The sequence below is a fragment of the Perissodus microlepis genome, chromosome 8, assembly GCF_051167445.1.
Source record: "Perissodus microlepis isolate ML-2025 ecotype Zambia chromosome 8, ASM5116744v1, whole genome shotgun sequence".
Lineage (NCBI taxonomy): Eukaryota > Metazoa > Chordata > Actinopteri > Cichliformes > Cichlidae > Perissodus > Perissodus microlepis.
In genome coordinates this window covers 20,727,671-20,749,317 of record NC_140468.1, presented here as the reverse complement: position 1 = coordinate 20,749,317, position 21,647 = coordinate 20,727,671, and the positions used below count along the sequence as shown (strand labels likewise).

At 42.4% G+C, this 21,647-nt stretch overlaps 1 protein-coding gene across 1 annotated transcript; it reads right to left on the bottom strand.

Moving 5' to 3' along the window:
- Positions 1 to 323: 323 nt before the first annotated feature.
- Positions 324 to 19,245, bottom strand: ubald1a (UBA-like domain containing 1a). The gene is made up of 3 exons (XM_084938161.1): positions 18,739 to 19,245; positions 18,041 to 18,100; positions 324 to 2,696 (listed from the first exon to the last, which is right to left on the bottom strand). The coding sequence occupies exons 1-3, from the start codon at positions 18,844 to 18,846 to the stop codon at positions 2,373 to 2,375; spliced, it is 492 nt and encodes a 163-aa protein (XP_084794287.1). The 5' UTR covers positions 18,847 to 19,245; the 3' UTR covers positions 324 to 2,372.
- Positions 19,246 to 21,647: the final 2,402 nt, after the last annotated feature.

The window sequence follows — 21,647 nt, the reverse complement described above, 5'->3', positions numbered from 1 at the left end:
GCGACAGTGGGAAGGAAAAACTCCCTTTTAACAGGAAAGCACCAGCAGAAACAGGCCTGAGGAGGGGCGGCCATCTTTCATGACAGTAGATTTATCTGTGTTTGCGATTGGTCAAACGCTTCTAGTGCCTTCTAGTGCATAGCAACACACACTGGAAACCTTGGGTTAACTTACTGAGTTGACGCCCAGCTTCCTCCGACCGCTTATCCTGATCACTGATGTTAGGCTAAGTAAATCCAGATATCCTGGTTATGCTGAATATTTAACAGGCCTCAGGTCCATTTCTCCCAGCTTTCATGCACACAAAAGTAAACCATCCCAAATAGGTTGACATACAATATTTATTTAGGTTCACAAAAATGATAAGTTAATTATCAGGTAGTCCACAAATATTGTGGGAATGGTCTCATACAGTCATACAAGGGGCAGGGGGGAACATACATGAGAAACCATTTAGGAACAGGCCCACCCAGAAACGCTCTGATATTACCAAATAAAGTATGAAGCATGGAGAAAGGATGAACTTAAAAATTGGTTTAGTCTACGAAAAAGAAAGGAAGTTGGTTACTTTTTTTCATTATTATAGCCATTATTTTCCAAATGAGTTTTTTAGCCTTTAAAAACACAAGTCCCTCAGCTATTCAAAATATTTCTTCTTACTTATCTTTAATGAATGTAAAAATAATCCGAAAAAAAAAAGAAAAAAAAGGGACAGACCCTGCATTTAAAATATTGCCGTATATCAGGGTCATCCCTGAAGTGTCCCCCTCAGCAGTATCAATGGACCGAAACTGGTCAAAACTAGAAACCTAAATATTGTAAAAACCCCTCCACAGTACAGTATCTGAGGGTATGTATATATATTTATATATACTGTATATCTCAAAGTAGTCTGTAGTGTCCCCATATTGCCCGTGGTGGGCTTCCTGACGCTGTCTCACACCCATTTCGTTTTCCTCCTCGCATCTAAGACCTTTGTCCAATTCTGCCTTTACAGCAAGACATCTATTGCATTTCAGTTACCTTTGGGAATCCCACCGTCACCTTTCCGTCCACCCCTCTCCCCGAAACATGTCTCGACCTCATGTATGTTTGCTACAAAAGATGTTACACATTATGAACACATCATGCAAAGTGGCAATTCGGTTTACAAAGATGGAGTAGTCATGTGTGTGTGTTTGTTTTAAATCTGTAGCCATTTTAGCTGCATTTGATTCAACCACCCTCCCCCAAAAAAGAAAAATCTACCTGAAATCCCACCCATTTCCGAAGCCACCTCTCCCTTTACCCATTAACAAAACATAACAATCAGCGTTAGAAACGATATTAAACCATGATTTTTTTTTCCTTTTGTACTAACCAGAATCTCCAGGAAAAAAAGGGAAAAACCCCAAAACAAAACAAATGTATACAGTGGACAGTTGGGCGTCTGAGTCCAGGTCTTAAATCTGTGTCTGGAAAAGCCATTGTAGCGAGGATCAGTGAGCATAAACCAGAGCGGCTGCTGCCTTTAAGAAGAAAACCTTTTAAAAACATGTCCTGCGGCAGCGGTGGCAACAGTTGGTTTAAGAAGAATCCCTGATTGGCTGAAAGAAGTCAGGTGACCACCAGGTGAGGTAAGAAAAGTCCCACCTTCACGATGGGGATGATAGTATGGAGGTGTTTCCTCTAAAAGCCTAAAGTGTGTGTGTGTGTGTACATTTCTGATTACAAACTGAACATCTGCTCACATGCGTCCGCGCTCACACTCAAGTGCGTGATGGTTTCTGAGTCAATCTAAAAAAAAACAAAAAAACAACTGCATCGCACGTTCCCGTCTCCTCATGCAGCAAAGCCTGTTGCGGAAACACAAACACCAGTGGCTGAAAAACACCGGCAGAAAAGATTAAAAAAAGAAGAAGAAGAAACTAAATGAAAAATTGATGTTTGCTGCCTCGAATGTCCTTGAACTGCACATAGATTCCTTGGGCATGACGATTTTTTTTTTTTTTTTAATTTCTCGTTTTTTAGTTCAATAATATTTCTTTTATCTATACTTAGGAAAAACTAACAAAGATCTCAGTTGCTCTCTTATTACTATGTGTGCGTATCTTTTTTTATTCTTTTTTTTCTGTATTGACGTTTGCATTGGTTTTCTCCTCTTCAAATTGTCCACGTTGAGTTTTTCTTGGTTTGCGTAGAATCTGTCTCTTTCAATATCATCAGTTTTTTTTTGTTTTGTTTTGTTTTTTGGGAGGTGGGGGGAAATCCCAAACCCACTTCTAGCCATTTACCCCCCTCCCCCCCTTCCCACATTCATTTCCCGTTTTCCTCCCCTCTCCCTCTCCAACATGGGAGTGTGGGGGGGCGGGCTCTTCAGTCCCATGCGGCCTTCATCTCTCTGCCTCCATTGCTACACTAGCCTTCTGCTCTGCGCCCGTATGCGGGTTCACTCCCGTCGGCCAGGCTGGGCAGGGCTGTGTGGGGGGCTGCCCCTGAGTCCAGAGTCCCTGTGGAGGCTGCGGCACATTAGGTACATTTGATGAGACCCCCCAGCCGCCAACCTGGTGGGGTGGAGGTGAGGTGGCCATGGCGGCGGCCATGGGGCTTCCGCCACTGCCGCTGTTGAAGCTCTCGGAGGCCTTCAGCCGGGAGAACATAGTCAACGCGTCAGGGAAGTTGGGGGGCGTCGCTGGTGTGTTGGCTGGGGTGCACATCTGAGGATGAAGAGGGAAAAAACACAACAATCAATGCAGGAGTCCAAAACAGGAGTACACACACATCCTCACAGAGCTGTTGTGGTTTATTAATAAATGACATTTCAGGCAGAAACCAACTGGATGGGGGGGGGGGCAGCAAACGATTTTTATTTATAAGGGGTAGAAGAAAAAAAAAAATAAAAATCACACTGCACTGCAGTACAATAACCTGTGAGACATCATGTTATTTGTGGAACTGACATTATCACTAAAAGGCTAAAGCAGGAATGATATATGTAGTCTCTGCACTGTGGTGTCAGTTTATATGTGAATTTTCACTGTTACTGAACTTTAATATCTCCATTTATTTCTTGTGCAGTCACTTATTTCCCAGCTCTCAGTTCCTCTGTATTTACTGCAAATCAGTAAACGTGGCATTCATTTGATTGGTGTCACACACAAAAAAACCAGAAGTCATCAGTAACGTCACATTGTGCCTTCAGGTTTTATGATTTTTCAAATTGGGTTCCAGTGCATCAGTAACTGAATTGCAGGAGAATTTCAACATTGCTTTATCACCCTGTCATACTGCAAAACTGTATAATAACTGTATAACGTATAACCAACTGCAAGCAAGGACAAACTGTCCTGGCATTAGTAGCAGACCTAAAAAGTTAATAAATCATTCAGTTAAACAGCAGATAATATATTATTGTAATACTGTTAGTTAACGGTTTTGATTATTTCAAGGCAACAGCCAGAGAAAGCACCACTCCAACCTCTCACGTGTAAATCTGTGCTTTTCTTCTTTGAAACACAACATCACTACTTTCTAATGTTCTACACTTAATGACTGAATATAGTAAAGAACAAAAACAACAAACAAACTGCAGTTTAGTCTGCTGAGAGAGTGACACAATTTGAGTTGTGACACTATAACTTGTGCTTTAGTATTAACACTACTTCCAGTGTTTCCACAAGTGTCTAATGATTTCTTCTACAAAACCCTGCCAAAGGAGGACCAGAGAGAGGCTTTCCCTTTCATATTATAACTGAACTGAACTCGTGTACCCAGTTCGCTGTACACCAGTGCAGCTGTGGTGCAGAAAATGTAGCTGCACATGCCAGTTATAGTTTAAAAAAATAATAAAAATAAGCCCTATTCCATAAATGTACATAAGAAGTGGCCTTTAACAGCACTTAAAGGCAGTTATTCCTCCAAGAGAGGCAGACTGTTTTACATAACTGAAAGGGAATTTAGGGGAATCCCAGCCACCCGCTGCTTCCTGCCGAGGGTCCTAATGATAACATAACGGCCTGCTGTTTAGGTCCACTTCCTGTTTCATCTCTAGAAGGGCCTCCAATTTGATTTAGCAGACCAAATAAACTTGGTTAGGTTGCTGATCTTGCTTTGTGGACACATACAAAAAAAGCATACAAGTGCACATGATGTTCTCATTTTGAACTCTATGTGTTTATTACTTCATGATTCACAGTTCAAAATTATCGTTATTCATCTTATACCAGGCCCCAGTGCAGGCCTTTCAGTTCTTCCGCTGTCTGAAAAGAACAATCTCCATTTCCCTTTATGGCAACTTGCTTCTGATAGGTTGCCCCTCACAAACTAAAGGTTTAAACCAGGGGTCCCCAATCCCAGTCCACGGGGGCCGGTGTCCCTGCAGGTTTTAGATGCGTCCTTGATTCATCACAGTTGATTTGAATGGATAAATTACCTTCTCAACATGTCTAGAAGTTCTCCAGAGGCCTGGTAATGAACTAATCATATGATTCAGGTGTGTTGACCCAGGTGAGATCTAAAAAAAAAAAAAAAAAAAAAACCTGCAGGGACACCGGCCCTCGTGGACTGGGATTGGGGACCCCTGGTTTAAACAGTAGATTAGAGGGGTTACTGTGATCAGAGTGTGTGCCTGAGAAGACCATTTTAAGAATATCTTCTCTATCTGATGTCACACAGACTCAACAGGTGGGAAAAAAGTCAGAGCTTAGAGCAGACCTGAGCTTTTGGCTCACAGTAATCAGCATGCATATAACTAGGAGATAGGGTCTTTTTTAGTTATTGTTAATGTCTTAAAAGCTTTACTTATATACCCCACTTGAACCTGTAAAAGCATTTACAGGTGCTAATAAAAACTGTTTGCTACAATATACCTTTATATAAAAGACACACACAGTCTACCTGACTTTATTATACTCCTGAGCTCTAACCCTCCTCTGTGTCAGCACTGTTATTGTTTTAGTAACACAAGAGCTGTTTCAGTGGCCACCCAGAGTGTGCGCACACTCACACACACTACACCCATGTGCCAACCAGCTTGCAGTTACCAGGCCATGTAAACAACATGTTTGGCAGATCAAAAATAGAAAGCCTTTATCATCCTCGCTAACGCAGCTTCTCGCGTACTGCTTCATGACCTGCTTCCTACTCACTGTCCCAGCCTCAGTTTATGACCGGAAAAACAACAACCTACTGTTCCTCGGGAGAAGCAGAGGTGGAGCCCTGTTTAGGCAGGAGCGTCGCCACCTAAAAATAAGAGCCAGGGCTGGGAGGGCAGGGCGAGCATCTGCTTGACTAAATAACCCTAAATCATCGTGCCTGAACAATGGAAGAAAACAGCTTGGCAACACAGAGGAGCGGCGTTATATAACACCGAATTTATTTAAGTATGACTGAGCTGGGATGGGCATCTCGAGGAAAATTACTGTTTGATATATGCTAGGAACTGACCACTCTTCAAATTAACCAGCTTTATAAAAACATCTTTCGTTCCCTTTTTCATTCTTCGTGGTGTTACTGGAACTTTGAATACAAACTTCCAGTTTTCCCATAAACATCCTCCAAGCCTTTTTTTCCCCCCTTAACACTTAAACAAAATATCCAACATTTTTGGCTCTTTCATATTTAACTGGAAGTTGTTTTAGAAGTTTCCCAGAATGTAGAGTCACAGGCTCCATGAATCAGCTATGAGGAATAACAGCTGCAGTGACACATGGATATCGGACAAAACAAAAATGCTAACAAGACAAAGGTGGGAAAAAAATGTTTTCCTTGCTGATGACCAGATCTCAGGGCAACTTGTGGTATCTAATCAGCCCTGAGCTCCACCACCCAGGATGTGCAGACTGTGACACATAGTCTTGGCACACAAACAGCCATCATAGGGAAAAGTAAAAGAAAACAGTGACAGGAACACCATTATTCCCCTTGGGACTGTAATCAAACCACCTTGCCCCCTAAAAGTGCTGTGGCTTGCAGGTTAGTCCTGCGAACGTGCAGATTCCAGGCCGGGACGGGCCAACCTGAGCATGAGGTTCTCTGAGAGGCAAACCGCTATGAAAGGTGAGCGCGTCCACTGTGCCGACAGGAAACGCTGGCTCATGTCTCTGAGGCCGCTTCCTGCAGTAAAGAGACACCCTGGAATGCTGAAGTGACCTCTGTGATCCTTCCTGTGCTACCGGGATTTCTTAAGCCTCACGGTGAGCGTGTGAACTCAGGTAAAAAACAATGCCTCTTTTTCCTTCTTCTCAGGAATGAAAAATGAGGATTAAAATGCTGACATGTGACCTTTGCGCTTGTCTGCTGTACTTTGCAACTGACTCACTCATCCATAAACACACACATAAGCAGGTACAAATATACACCTGCAGTTAGCAATGCGACAATACATTTCACCAGCTATAAACAGAAAGCCTCAAACATCGCGCGTCGTCCTTGCAGGAGACCTTGGACATAGACGATATCGACCCACAGGCATGGGGATCTGCTTCAAAATCACAGCAGCTGTCTTCTCTGCCAGGATGTCTCAGTTTGGATCTGATGGATTATTAAACACCTTCACACTTACAAAAGCTTCAGCAGCGCCCAGACCTGTCAGTGTCACTACTGCTACAGTGGAACACACAATCACCCATCTATATACACACACAGAAGTCTTCCATGCCAAATTTGGGATATACCATATGATATTAGCACAGCTAGGCTTTGTTTTGTCTCCAGACAACAAGTGTTATGCTTTATGTGTAGAGCTTAGAGTGGGGAGAAAAAAGAAAACATCAGACCTGCCACCTGCAGAGGTAAACTCTCACACATCCTACAGAGATTAAAGGCATGGCTCGGGTGAAGCGTACTGAAGCAACAGGTTAATGTGTGTTTTCTCTTCATGTGTATTAAGTAGCAGATTAACTCAAGGACAGACTAACACTGCAAGACCTGCTGAGACCGGAGTCTTCAGGCCAGGGTTCAAATCCAGCTGGTCCTTGAACAAGCAACGGGCACACACTTAAGTAAGCATATCCTAAGTTAAAAATGCAACAAAAGGTGAATAAATGTAACTAAAAAAATCCATACACCTCTGATTTCCATGAATATGGTTATAAACTGATCTATACAACCTTTTAGGCATTTTGACCTGTGGCTCATATGACATACATCTGCAGAGATCCCATTAAATGGAATATTTACCTTCTCATTGTTGCCAAATGCAATGGAGTCATCTGATTGTTGGATTTTCTCTGTGTTATTGTAGGGTCTTAACTTACAAACTTAAATACCTTGTGATAGGTGATTGTTGTTGCGGTTTGGCAGTATATAAACAAAACTAAACTGAATCAAATAACTGTTTTTCTCTTGTTAGAGAGACAAAAAAACTAAACTAAACTAAAAAACAACCCCCATCTATGGATGAATGAAATCTCTTGGTAAGTTCCACAACAGCAAAGGTGGCAGATAATAAGGTAATGGTAAATAAAATATTATAATTTTATAATTATAATTTTATGCATTTCTTTGCATTTCTTGGTGATTATTAAAATGAAAGTTAATTAAGATGAGATGCAAGTATAACTGCACAGGTTAACACAGTCACCTGACATTAAAAAGAAAAAAAAAAATCCCTGGTTTGAAACTGTGACGAAACACAACCCAGCGTACTCCCAATGCCGGTTCCAAGCCCGGATAAACAGGAGCGTTCCATCATAAAGGGCATCCAGTGCCAAATCAAATGTGTGGATCATTTCTTGCGCTAACCCCTTGGAAAATAAGGGAGCGGCCGAAAGTGTCTTTCCTTTGTGAAGGAGCTGCTTGCACATGTGCAAACAGCTTGCACAGTTGCTCTTGTGCTTTTCAGGCAACAGTCATTGTACAACAATTTAACATTTAAGTGAGACCGCACAGGGGGTGCGTGTTGTCATACACATGTTGACATAAAATGTGTCTGCATGGGAGGTTTGCAGTTGTGTCATGCGCATTTAAGTAAAGTAGGATGGGAATCGTGCGAGTATTCGAATGGCTCAGTTAGGGATAGTAATACTTGTTAGATATCTAAGAATATGAGATACTTAACTTAGTTCTATGAGGTAAACTTGCTAAGATAAGTGAAACTACTTGAATGCGTTAAGAAGCTAGGGGGGGGAAAAAATCAGTAACCCAAAATAAAAAGAGTAAAATACTAGCTTATATTCCTGCAAGTCGAATCTGTTCAGACAGCCAATGTTTCGAAACAGAAGCACATGTTACTGCTGCATTAAAGTGACAACCTTCAAGACAGCAGACTGTGTGTATAAGTGAAAGTAGCAGCATAAGAAGTGCTACAGCACAGAGGTCTGGCTATTGGTAGCAGATACACAGATGGAGAGACGGGGAGGAATAACAGACAGCGAGAAGCCGTTTGTGTTCAAAACAGAGCCAACAGAAAGAGGTTGCCATGGGGACGGTTGTTATGAGGAAGCAGTACAGATCTCCCGTTGATGGGACGGGACTGAGGCAGACTCTGTGGTCACAGTAGCCCGGCCTCGTCCACTCTCGCTCTCTTCAAGACCGTTTGAGGAGAAACGTATGGCTTACTGGCAGCGACCGCTCGAAAGACGCCTGGGCTGAGCCTGCGCTGGAGCTACGTAAACCTCCTCATTTTGTGCATGTGTGTGTCCACAAACACAGATGAGCTGAAGTTATTTCCAGTCTAACCAAAGACATTCCTCAGAAATATCAAGTGTGTGCGTGTGTCTGAGTGCCATGCAGGCAGGCTGAAAGCTAGGACATGCTTATCCTCTTTCAAAGCTGTGCTCAGGGTCTGGTTACATTTTGCAAGTGGCGACCCTAACCGACCACCTCCATGTAACATTAACCTTTTACACACACACACACACACACACACACACACACACACACACACACACACAGCCCCTTTTCAGCCTCTCTGGATTTTTCCACCCAGCTGACTGATTTTAAGCCAAATTCTGCAACGGATGAAACGTCATCCGTTTGTTTCCATTAATCTAACCGAGGCAAACAAACACTCCTTTGATGAGACAATGTCTCATATTCATGTACAGCAAATAATACTCGTCTATTTCCTTCAAACATGAATATACACGTACAGAGACATTTAAACATGGAAGAAACCAAATTAAAGCCTGCGCAAACACACCGCCCGACAGCAACACATGACATGTAATCCTAGTTTCTTTTTCTCCATGGTTTTCCACTGAAGTGAATATTAGTGCAAGTCTAGGACATATCCGTTTTCTCTCACCTCTTTTTCTCTCACTTCCTTCTTCCCGTCTCCCTTCTGTCTACGACCTGTTGGATGCACTTCACGCATTCTATGTCAGCTCTCGCAGCAAACTCAGCTGTGAGATCTGAGAGACACACGAATAGTGAGAGCTGACGTGCAAATCCTCTCTGCTCAAATCCTCTTTGCCGTATATATGTGAACGCACAGTTCTAACCTAAAAACAAATTACTTCTGAGTGCATCACGTCCAAAAATGAATTTTTAAAATCAGCTTTTTGTTTCAGATAACTTCTTACATTTTTAGATAATTAGGATTTATGAATGTATCTGTTTGCACATTAACACTTACAGCAAGTGTTCAGTTTCATAGTCAAAAAATGTTATATCACGTCAAGTCTGAGGGCTATTTTGAAAGCTGACAACCTTATCTTAATGAGGGCAGTGAAGTGGATTGATTCCTATGGCACAGCCTAAACTGTACCCTCTGAAAGGGTGAGAAGCTCAGACAGTTGGAGTTAGCTTGAAGTGGAGTCACTGCTCCTTTGTAGCATGAAAAGAAGTCAAATTAAGTGATTCAGACATCTACTTGTAATGGCTCCTGGGAGTGGGCACTAGGGTAGACTGGAGACTCGATCTCCAGCGAGTCTCTTTTTGCAAGCCACACTGAGCTGAAAGGCGGTGTAGCGCTGGTTCATGTGTGGCTGCACCAAGGAAAACAGCACAAGGACTTCCAGCTACAGTCTAAGATGGTGGAGTTTATCTGCATGCTGAGAAACTCAATGGAGAGACAGCTGACTCCACTAAAGTGTAATTTAGCTGTCACCAAGCTTTTTGCCTTAAACTTGCAGAGGAGCACCTTAAACCGCATTGCTTGTCAATTCATTTAACAATGCACACATGCATGTCTGCATGCTGTACTGTAATAGCAGCTAATCTTTAGGAAACACAGAGTCAAAATATATCTACAAACATTGACACAAAGGTACGCTAAATTTAACTTCCTTTACAAATGATCCCAAACACTTGTGTAGGATTCCTTGGATCATTTTGGTATTCCTTTCCTTACGACAGGCTATTCCTGCATGCTCCTATCAGACTCATGTTTAGGAGCAACTTATTCAGGGTCCATGGGTTTGGCTGTTTGTCTTCAAACAATGCCATTATAAAAAAGGTGCTTAGCCTTAATTCAACTGTTTCACAGCTTCCAGTTACAGATCTTAAATGGGCTCTTCTGGATCTGCAGAAAAGAAAACAGCAGGATGTGCATGAGTGCTCTAAGGCGCTGGATGTGTGGGAAGATGTGCGATTCCCAGCAACACCAGGTCAGGACTAGTCTTGGGTTTATTTACATTACACAAGTTTGGAGAAGTGTGTATGCTTTGTGAAACATTCGCTTTAATTGTATTGTGTTTGTTTGGACTTGTAAGGGAAAAAATGCCGCTTTAAACTATACAGATCTGTGTCCATTCGTGAGGAACACTGCAGCAGTGTGAGAGACTGCGCACACTACTGCAAAAGAGGATGGATATTAATCTCTGACATGAAGTATTTATAACTTGAAAGCCAAGAACAACAACATGACATGAAATGCCTCCTTAATTTATTAAACTGCTGGCAGAGTGTGGAGACTGGGAGCTGGAATTAGTGTTGACTATAGCATGCTTTTAAAACACGGGGTAACCTCAACATGATGAGAGTTTAACAAAAGTATGTCCAATTTAAAACAAACAAAAAAACAACAACAGCAAAAATAAAAAAAATAAAATCACTGTTTTTAAGTTCATTTAATTACTGATGTTCAACACCAGATTTACTTGTAATTTGACATTGCAAACCATAAACACAAACAGATGGATCAACATAAATCTTGAAGAGAAATTATAGAGAGGAAGAAATGGCTAAAAGGCTAATGGCAGCAGGAGGAGCTCTGGCAAGACAAAGCTGAAACAAAATGGAAAGGAGGGCAGACAGAAAAAGCAGAAAACGCTGAATAGCCCATTGCTGCATTAAGAGTACATGATTCTGCCTGCCTGCCTTTTAAATGTTTAAATAGGGAGTGTTCTTATGTGTGAGCCATTACTGTTTTTTGTTTTGAAGCTGCAGCTCAGTAGTTAGGTCCCAGTGCAGTTATTATGAAGAAGAAAAATGAATAAACGGGCATTTCATTTTAAAATCAGCTTCTTCTGGTTCTGATGCTAAATCAGTAAATATAAAATAGCTGCTTTGTTCATGTTTGTAGAAATGCTAATGAGGATTTTATGTTAATTGAAAAGCCGTGTGATTAAAACTGCTATTTAACAAACATGCAGGCTGCCTGTTTAAACAGAGGATGTGACCATTTAGAAACAATAGTCTTATGAAACCAAGGACAGCACAAAAACTGTTTGCTTGTCACACCTGACACATTTATAATACTCCTACAAATGCTTCTCAAAGCATGCTCGGACTTCAGGTATCGCTTGCACGTAGTGGAGAAACTCCAAACAACTGGATTTCCATTCATCCGTTTGCTAACTCAAAGAAACTGTAGATTCTTTTAGTATTCGAGGTCTGACATCCTATCGACACTATCGCAGTAAACTAAACCAGGCGAGGCAGCTTCTCTCTGTTTTTATCATCCCAGCGCACAGCTTACCAACAATGAGGTGACAGTTGGGGGTTTCTGGGAGTGGCTGGACGTCAGATCTGGCCGTTTTTTTTGCTGAACTAAATAAAGGAAGCAAAACAGGTGCCGCTGAACGTTTCAAGTGACCATCGCCTCCCCTCAGTTTCTAGCAGCTGAGTCCCGCTGACTCTTTGAACATATGCATGTGAGCTAATACTGTACACACACTCGCACAGAGCTCTGTCTGGAATGTGCTCCAGAGAAATTCCATTGATCATTAGCTCTGATGTTCTGTTTTGGTGTGCATGTGTTATGACGCTGTTAAATAAGGAAGGAGAATGAGAAAGAGAAACAAAGAAGTGAGAAGCAATGAAAGTCAGATAACAGCAACAGAACTACAAATACGGGAGAACTGGGAGTGTGACCAGCTGCACACACTGTGCCCCTCACAACAGGCTAACAATAGGTGTTCAGTGGAACTCATATCTAGAAAAAGGAGTTTGGCAAGGAAACAATTAGGCCAAAGGTCATCGTGACAGAGAACCAATCACAGGTGCACTTGGATTCAGCCTGCCTAAAAGACACCCTTCTTAAAGCTGTGCATACTCAGATACATCACAATTAGCTTTTGTTTTACCTCAAAAACACACACATATCAGATCTTTGTTATCAGTATTGATGCAAACCAATAACGCCAACTACAAGTGTAAAAAAGACATTATCAGTATGCTGAAGTTAAAAGCCTTTGTACATATTAAGACACAAAAAAAATGCTCAATGTTCAAATGTTTAAAGTGTTGGCTCCATACAAAACGCAAAGAGTATCTTCCATCCAAAATTCCTGTTCACAATACTACCAATCTGTTTTATCCTAAAAAAAAAAAATAATAATGCATTAAATTATTGCAAATCAAGTATCATCAAAATTTGTTAACTTTTCAATTAAATCCAAGACTGCTAGCTAGCAAAAGAGATCAGAGACTGGTGATGAGTTAAAGGTCAGGAATGCGAGTCGGGAAAGCAGGAAAGGGATGGATATGGCCCGGAAAGAACCCCGCTGGAATAGCAGGACTAAGTACCAGTGATACATGGCTGAGAATCAGCTGACCGCAGCCTGATTGCAGTGCTGCAGCCACCTGAGCAAAACAGGGCAGACACAATGTGGCAACACTGCCTTCATTCAACACACAAGGGTGCTATGTGCTGCTTGTGTTTTCTGAGCCATATGCCTAACTCCTGTGTGTGTGTAAGTGTACCCTGTGACTCTTAGAAACAGTGAAACCCAATCTAACTCGACCGCTCATAAACACATCTGGTCCTCACAACCATCCCACATGGATTCCCATTCCCTGAGTCCCTTGAGCCAAAGTTCCTGTGTGTTTGGGTGTGTGTAGCTGCATGCATGCCTTTCTGTGTGTGTTTGTGGGTCTGTGTGTGTGGTAAGGGTTCTGGGAAGTTGTTCTCCTGGAAACATGCAGGGCAACATGCTGGAGCATGCAGAGCACAGGCCAAGCCTCTTCTGATGTGGTTAGGTGCTTGGCATGGCTATGTGAGACACACACACACACACACACACACACACACAGATGCATGCACATGCATTAACAACATTAGCAGATCTAGACACGATTAACTCTGCAATCTGAGACACTGATGCATGCACACCCATGGGATTACATAGCATGAACACATGACATCACAAAACGCTGTGAGAAAACAAACTGGATTTAAAATTAATGCACTTCTGTAAGTAATGTCTGTAACAGGACAGAGGACACCCTGTTTTGATTGTGACGGAGACACAAAGCAGCTTTGTGTTAACTCTGTTATTGTATCTTCCACCCAAATACCTGGCATTGCCATGCCATTTCCTCATTTCAGCCCAAAGCTAAACACCCAGCGTTGCTCGTTTTCATTCATTCCTCACTGGCATTAAAGAGACAGTCCAAGCATCCTTGATTAACTTTGGTTAGCCTTTCCTGATGAGCGGATACAGGTTGAGATACTGAGAGGGAGAGAAATGGGAGCAGACAGTCATCCATGTTGTCACACAGTGATTATACCTCTGCTCTTCTGCATGAGCACACCGCACACTTCTCAGGAATTAGCTCTTACATGGATGAGGAAAAGTTGGGATTTCGAAAAAAAATCTTGTTTTTAAAGCCACACCCGGACACAGAAAACCCACTGTTTGTAGTTACAAAAAAAACCCCACCTCAAACACACAATCACACACAGAACCCTCCTCCTTTCTCCTGCTGAGTGTTCATATTGCTGGGAAACAGCCTTTAAACAACCTCACGCCTACTTTTATCACTGCCCAGCAGTGCTCTAGACTGTTTTTCTACATCACTGCACGCAGCCAGTCTGCGCTGAACGTTGCCCTTCATAAAATCGGTTCCATCCACCTCACGCGTGATGCTTGCAACAAAAGGCAACAATAAAAATGTGATCATTCAAACTATATAGCACATTGTTTTGGACTGCATCGTGTTGCCAGTATGTAGGCCAGGATGAGGTGGTCTTAGGAGCAGAATCATTCAAAGGCCTTTAAAATCATGTTTTGAAGGTTACTTTCTGTTTGTATTTAACTATTACACTCAGAAACAATCGGAAAGAGACAAGGCCTGATCCACAGGAAATGAACAGGGGACAGTCACAAAGGACGTGACTTTAGATGTGTTCAAAAGGGAAAAGGGAGGGTGAAATATTTCCCGAGGAGCTTTTTTTTTTTTTTATCCTGACCTACTAAGCCAACATGCTTTTTAACACCACAGCCCTGACTTCATTCAATAGGACCTCAGTAGACTTCCTTTAACAGCAGTGACTGACAAAAAAAACATACTCATTTAAACCAGGCTCTGTGGCTTAGTTAGTTTGCGCTGAGCTTAGTCACATGATGGGGGTCACATGTGGAAGTCATCCTGTTGGGCTACTTCCTCATCTGTGGTCACATGAGTATTCATTCACTTTATTGTGGCTGTATGCGTGTTTGTGCATGCCCTACATTGAGAAATATTAATCATGGAAAACAGTGATACTAGTGTGAACACACAGCATCAGTGTTTGCCCTACAAAGACACACAAAGAACCACATGGAGATGGGGAGTTACACCGTCTAGACAACATTAATCAGAAAACATGATGACTGAATTGATGATGAGGTTTTCGCAGACTTGCTCATGTACATTTTTCCCATGAAATCATTTGTTTTGTTTTTTTTTTTCAAACAAATGACCAATCATTTTCTGTTAATTACAGTCATGAGACAAGACAATGAAAAGGGTGAGGATTTACTGACCGCTGATGTGGCAGATTTTTAACAGGACAAACGATACAGTAAATGAGAAATAGCTCAAAATTTTAAACCTTCAATTAATTTTTATAAAATCCCTGGAAAAATAAGCTCAGAACGGCTCTTAAATACATATAAAACGGGAAGAGGTGCTACAGAATTTGCATAATATTTGATATGAGGAATTAGCATCAAAACAGCCCGCAGCAACAGACATACAACCCAGAAAACACACGTTCCAAGTGTGAATGAAACGAAACGATATGTTGTTGTAGGGCTGCTGAAAAGAGGATGGTTATAAAACAGGAAATACAGAATCATTTCTAGAACTGTTGTGTGTTGGATCTGTAAAAAGCCAACATAGTGAGCCGTGCAGACTGAGCACCAGGAGCACTTGCTACGTTCAATGTGAAAGGGTCCATTTTGGGTTAATGCAAGCATTGCATCCTGCAGGAATGTAATGTGGTTGCAGTGTTTGTATGTACAGGGTGTGTGTGCTTGGAGGAGAAATCTGGGAGTACACTAGGAGGAGGTTACACAAAACAGAGCAGATTAGGCTGTGATTAGGCCATGTGAAGTAGGTGCAAGCTTTGATGACTTCATTCAAAAACACAAAAATGAATGGACAATCTGGTGCAGATAGCATCCACATGTGGTTGTGTACTCTGTGAGTCATGCAGCAACGTATGTAGAAACAAACGGGAGGTAAATGCATGTCTGTGCAGAAATTGCAGCTCTTTAACATGATACACCAACACCCAGGCCCTCCTGTGAGTCAGTAAAAGGAAATTATAATGACAAGAGCTTTAGCCAACTCCTCCAGCATTCACAGCATTACATAAGATTGTACTGGAGAGTGGACCCAGTAACCCCACTATTTGATATGGGCTATAACCCTCTGACAGAACGCACAAATGATTCATTACCAAAGCGCAGATAAACAAAAATCAGGCTCAAGCTAGCTTATAAATCCTTATGGGCCAGCACTTTGTTTAGAGATAAAACACATGTTCTTAAACAACAGCACTTTTGAACTTGAGGTGATTTCAATTTCAGGACGCCAAATTTAGATAGGAACATGATTCGCCAAACCTTACTCTGGCTCACACATTGTCTTTGGGACTTTAACCCCCCCCCCCTCAAAAAACAAACAAATAACCCCCAAACAAAAACCCACAATGGCACAAATCAGTTCACCGAATGGCATCTGTAAACTAACTGATCTATGTGGCGTCCTAATGTTGCTCCGCTGCCAACAAACCCATGCCTGTGCGTGGGTTAAAGGCTTCAGTTTGTATTGCGACACAAAAAAACGACCGTATTTAAAACACAAATCTGGCTGAAGAGAGACAGCATGGCAGAGAGAGTGCTGGAGTTAGGAGTGAGAGCAAAGTGGATTAGGTGTGTATACCAACGAACGCTGTGGCACGATAAGCTGCAGCAAGGTTGGACACGCTGCCCTGCTGTAGTACTGTTGTGACTCACACAAAAACACCCACACTTGTGCATGCACAAAATACAAATCTGTGTATGAAAAAAGTGTGCGAGCACAAATAGATATACAAAAGGAAAAAAAGAGGAACGTGAACCTGTGATTATGCAAGATCACATCCATAACAATAACACAATAGACACACACACACAGGTGAGCCGCATTCTGACTTTCCTCATCCGGTCTCTGCAGCATGCTCAGCTCCCGTTTGGCACACAGCACAGGGCAGCTCTTGGCAAAGTGTTTACTCGCAAATTAAAGTGAGACATTTCATGAGCTAAATGGAAGCCTGAGATGCTCTTATTGAGTGATCAGATGATAAAGGAGGCCTGTCGTGCTCTCTTGCGAAAATGCTGATTTACTTAAAAACAAAAAGAAGAAAAAAGACTGCGCTCAGTGTGAACACTTACCACCCAAAAGCATAGAAATGCACACGAGCGCACACTAAAACACAATGCAATAAAAAAAATATCAAATCCTCTTTTTTTCTTTTATCCCTCCTCCATATACTTGAGGCTAAAACGATCAGCAGTTTAATGACTTTGAGAGAATGCGAAAACATAATGGCGGACAATTTTGTCCAAAATAAATAAAATAAAAACAATACTCTCACGTCTACGTCAGGCTCTTCCAGCTGCCATGCACTGCAGCTGAAAACAAAGGCATGTGTGCTGCCAAAGTGCACTGCTGCAAAGAGCCCAAATACTGCTCATGTTTCATAATATTCAACCCCTGTGTGTGTGTGTGTGTGTGTGTGTGTGTGTGTGTGTGTGTGTGTGTGTGTGTGTGTGTGTGCGTGCGTCTGTGTATACAGAGTCTCCTACAGCACAAACGCCTTCCTGTTAACTGTGCTCTGATTCGTCTCCCCCGTAACGTGCACTGTGTTGGAGGGGGGGAGCAGCTACAACGCAATGAGACAAAAATGGGTGAATTACTGACGGCAAATGCAGCAGCAGCACGAGGGTCTATTTGAGAGAGGCAGCTGTCTTCCTGGAAAGAGGTTTTTTTTCCCTCTTCTCGCTTACTCAGAAACAGAGGCCCTTCCTTCCGTTATGCAGCCCAGCTAATACAATGAAAAATGAGGTGTTTTTTTAATCCAACATTCAACATTCTTCCTCCTTTGTGTACACACACAATCTCTCTTCCTCTCTCTCTTCTGCTTTGTGTGTGTAGCTGCTGCATGCCTGCTAGTGTGTTTATTTCTGGAAGCTCACAACATGGCCGACATGTGCTTTGTTATTGTTAGTACAACATCATATCTCTAGGCCTATAAGGGCTGTTCCCCTGCCCCCATCCCACCCAAAACAAGCAGAGCAGGTAGCCTTAAAGAGACACCAGCCTAAACAACATTCTGTGTCTAAAGAGAAGAAGGAAGGGTATGTATTTAGAAGAACTAGATTGTCATCAACCCCCTCCTCCTCTTCATCCTCCTCACACTCACCATTTGATGATGATGGCCATATGGAATATTTGTTTCTTGAAAAAAGGCACTGAGGGCAGTCTAAAACGAAACACAGAAAACAAATGACATTTTTTAACTGGCAGCCAGAAGCAAGAAACACAGCTACCGGGCAATTTCTGCTGTAATGCGCGTTTTTATGACACAATACAACGAGCGTGTTGTAAGAGAAAAAATAAAAGTACAGCTTGATCTATGGCCGACTGAGCGCAGACTATAATGTACCAAAGTAGTCCTTTGTAGGCTAGTCGATACAACACGGCGGTCATCTTTATTGCGTAATAGTACTCTAGCCTCGCCTGTTCACTGCTGTCATGTATCGGATTATAGTATTTAATCTAGAGTGTGGTCTAATTGGATAGCTGTACTGCGTTACTGTGTACTCTCAACGGATTTACTTCAGCTAAAGCACAGATAGCTCTACTTTAAATACAGCCAAAGTTATAGCATGAAAGTAGCCACATTAAAAAAGAGGGAGGGGGGTAACACTAACGCTTTGTTTAGTGTTAAAAAGCTTAAAAGACATACAAATTAAAAAATAAATAAATATGGGTAAGGGTATGCAGACACGCTTAAATGAAAGCTAGCAGTGGGTGAGACGTAAACATTAGCCGTGTGGCTGCTAACGTTAAGCCGCTCGAGCTTTATTTTCTTTTCTGGCTCCCCCCACACTCCTTTACCTCGAACTGCCAATGTGCCGCTTGCAAAAGCTGCTTCGCTTGGTCTGCCGCACAACCCGCCGTCAGGACGAACTGGTTAATCATGACTTGATGTTTGAGTTCATCCATTTTCGACGAAGCCCGTGTCCTACTCGCGGCGGCTGGCTCTGAAGCAGACTTTCGACCGTTTTTTCCTCTTTCTTCACTCGAGTTGTATTCCGTTCCCTCTGCCTCAGTCGTCCACCATTACAGCCGGTTGAGCAAACACAAATATTTACTGTAGGAGCGGTAGTGGAAGGAACCAGACGTGATTGACAAAAGCACGCAGCCAATCACGTGAGAGCACCGCCGGCGGGACTTGTATGCCGCAAGGGAAGGGTCTCGTTTCGGCGTGTGTTTATCCGGCTGCTTCCGGTTAATTTTGACACCTACGCGCACATTAAACGAAAACGGTTCACATTTGTAAAAAGGTTTGAAAACACGGCACACCCACAGTGTCAAATTCGCCGCGAACGGGGGTTAACCTCACACCGCAGGCATCTCAGAAAGGGTTTGTTTTGGACTACAAATCCCGTGAGCACGCGCTTTGTTTGTAAAGCTCCAGAAGGCGAGGCTTTTGTGAATGACGGCCGCTCTCGTCCAATTCCCAGGCTCGCTGTGTCGCTACCTCGCCAAATATGGTAAACAAATCCACCATCGCCAATTACATCGCTCCGAGTTAAATTCGGGACAGTCGACAGCCGTGGGTGAATAGCGTCGTGTCTGCTCTGGGCAGTTTCTCACAAAACTACCTCTCACTTTTGTGTGTTTGTGTGTGTGTCATATCAGTGCCGCAGCGTATCAGTGCGGACTGCGGCGGTACTACAGCCTTTCGCATCCTCATTTCTCCTTTGTTGAAATAACAGTCTCTGTTTACATTGATGGGTTGCAGGGCAAATTCCCCCTTTTTTCCCTTTCACTTGCCCAAGGACTTGCCAACAGGTTAGTTAATCGGTAGCATTTCATTTTTTTTAGTAAACACGACACTGTGTTTTTTTTGTTTTGTTTTTTAAATCCACATGTAGTTGTTCAGTAGTTACACGTTACCACAATAATGAGGGTATAATTTCAAATCTCTAAACAAAATGAAATTAATATGAAATAATGTGAGAACGCAGTCGAGTCCTGGTTTCTGTAACAATGAATAAACAATAGATTATTATGGTAGTTACACTGGGCCAATTAAATGACTGGAAACACTCCCGTCTGGTTTGCGCTCAGCATTTAAGTCAAAGGCAATAAATGAGCAACTACGTGGGCGGATTAGAGTGTGCAAAGGCAGCATACTTCTGAAACATCAGATTTAGTGCAGACTGTGTGTAAAACGAGCTTTCTGATATCACACACGGCGCTTGGAATTGTGGGTAAGTGTAAACTGTAAGGGCAGCACGGTGCCTCACAGTAAGAAGGTCCTGAGTTCAATTCCACCATCAAGCCGGGGTCTTTCTGTGTGGAGTTTGCATGTTCTCTCCCCAGCTTCCTCTCACAGTCCAAAGAATTGGAAACTCTAAATTGCCCAAAGAGAGTGAATGTGAGTACATATGGTTGTCTGTATATGTGTTAGCCCTGCTGCGACAGACTGGCGACCTGTCCACGGTGTACCCTGCCTCTCGCACTAAGACAGCTGGCATAGGCTCCAGCGCCCCCCACGGACCTGAAAAACGATAAGCGGAAGCGAATGGATGTAAACTGTAAACATTTGTTTGCAGCAGCTGTGGCTGTTTGATGGAGCAAAGAGTGGAAACAGAGACACCTGCTGGTCAAAGGAAGTTTTAAAAAAAGAAACTGAAGTTAAAGTACAGCTACAGTACTGAGATCCTTTGTTATCATTTCTAAATATTTTTATCCTTAGATTGTTTGTGTGATTCACACATGAAACTGATCCTTATTTATATTATGCTGGGCAGTGCAGTGATGCAGCACTTCTGTCTGTCCACTGTCTGAAACTGGAAGTTTTAGCATGGCATAGATTAAATGGGTAGAAAACTGACTATTACTGACTATTTAAAGCTTTAGCCATGTTTAATATGAGCCTCCATCAGTGTATATGTAGACTTATGTTCCATACTACTACAGGACATAAGAAGATGGACAACAGGTCCTCTTTAAGGATACAGGAAGACCTGCAGTGTTAAAAACAAAAGTCTAATGTTGGTAATGTTAGGTTGTTGAGTCACAGTGGGGGACTTCAGTTCAGGGAATTACTACCAGCCTTCTGCATCTCTTTCAGCCCTTGAGATGTGTGCTTTGGTTCTGCTGAGGGACAGTGGGAATCCTGGCAACAATAAGGACAGCTGTACAAACATTTGCCTGTCTCACCAGCAAGCCCTTTGTCAAGATCCTAAATAAACCTGAAACATTATAGAAATCAGGCTTCCTTGAAGGGATGTGACACATGGCCTGCATGCGCAGGCTCTACAAGCTTTGTAGAGCCTGAAGGGCTTGCTGGTGCAGTGCGATGAAAAGCTAGCTCTTGTCGGCCTCTGGACTCCAAATGTTCAAGCTTCACGCAGATGTGTTGCTAAAGTAAGTCAGAGGAGGAGGAGGAAGAGATTTAGCTGGCTCTGCATACTGCTGAAAATATTCCCAGGATTTAAGGAAAATCATTAATGTATGCAGGCCACAGCAGTGGTAAAATTGCCTCTGTTGACCATTAATCATGCAATATGCCATTAATGATGTAATATGCCATTAATGATGTAATATGCAAGGTTTAATTACAGTTTTTTTCCCCTCACATTCCCAGGTACTTGCTTCCAATGTTTCAAGAGAAAGATACGTTGCCAACCCTGTCCCAGTCTTTCACACATTTTGCAAAACAGCTTTGCATGATACTCCGTGAGCCTGTGACAATAAAAAAGGGGGAGAAAAGTGTACCCCAACAGAAAGTG

What these genes read in the sequence shown, in the direction of transcription:
- ubald1a (XM_084938161.1), bottom strand. Translation starts at nt 18,846, where the DNA reads ATGGATGAACTCAAACATCAAGTCATGATTAACCAGTTCGTCCTGACG. An exon ending in CGGCACATTGGCAGTTCGAG is followed by an intron (nt 18,101 to 18,738) that starts GTAAAGGAGTGT and finishes GTTTCGTTTTAG; the next exon opens with ACTGCCCTCAGTGCCTTTTT. An exon ending in ATGGCCATCATCATCAAATG is followed by an intron (nt 2,697 to 18,040) that starts GTGAGTGTGAGG and finishes CTTCATCCTCAG; the next exon opens with ATGTGCACCCCAGCCAACAC.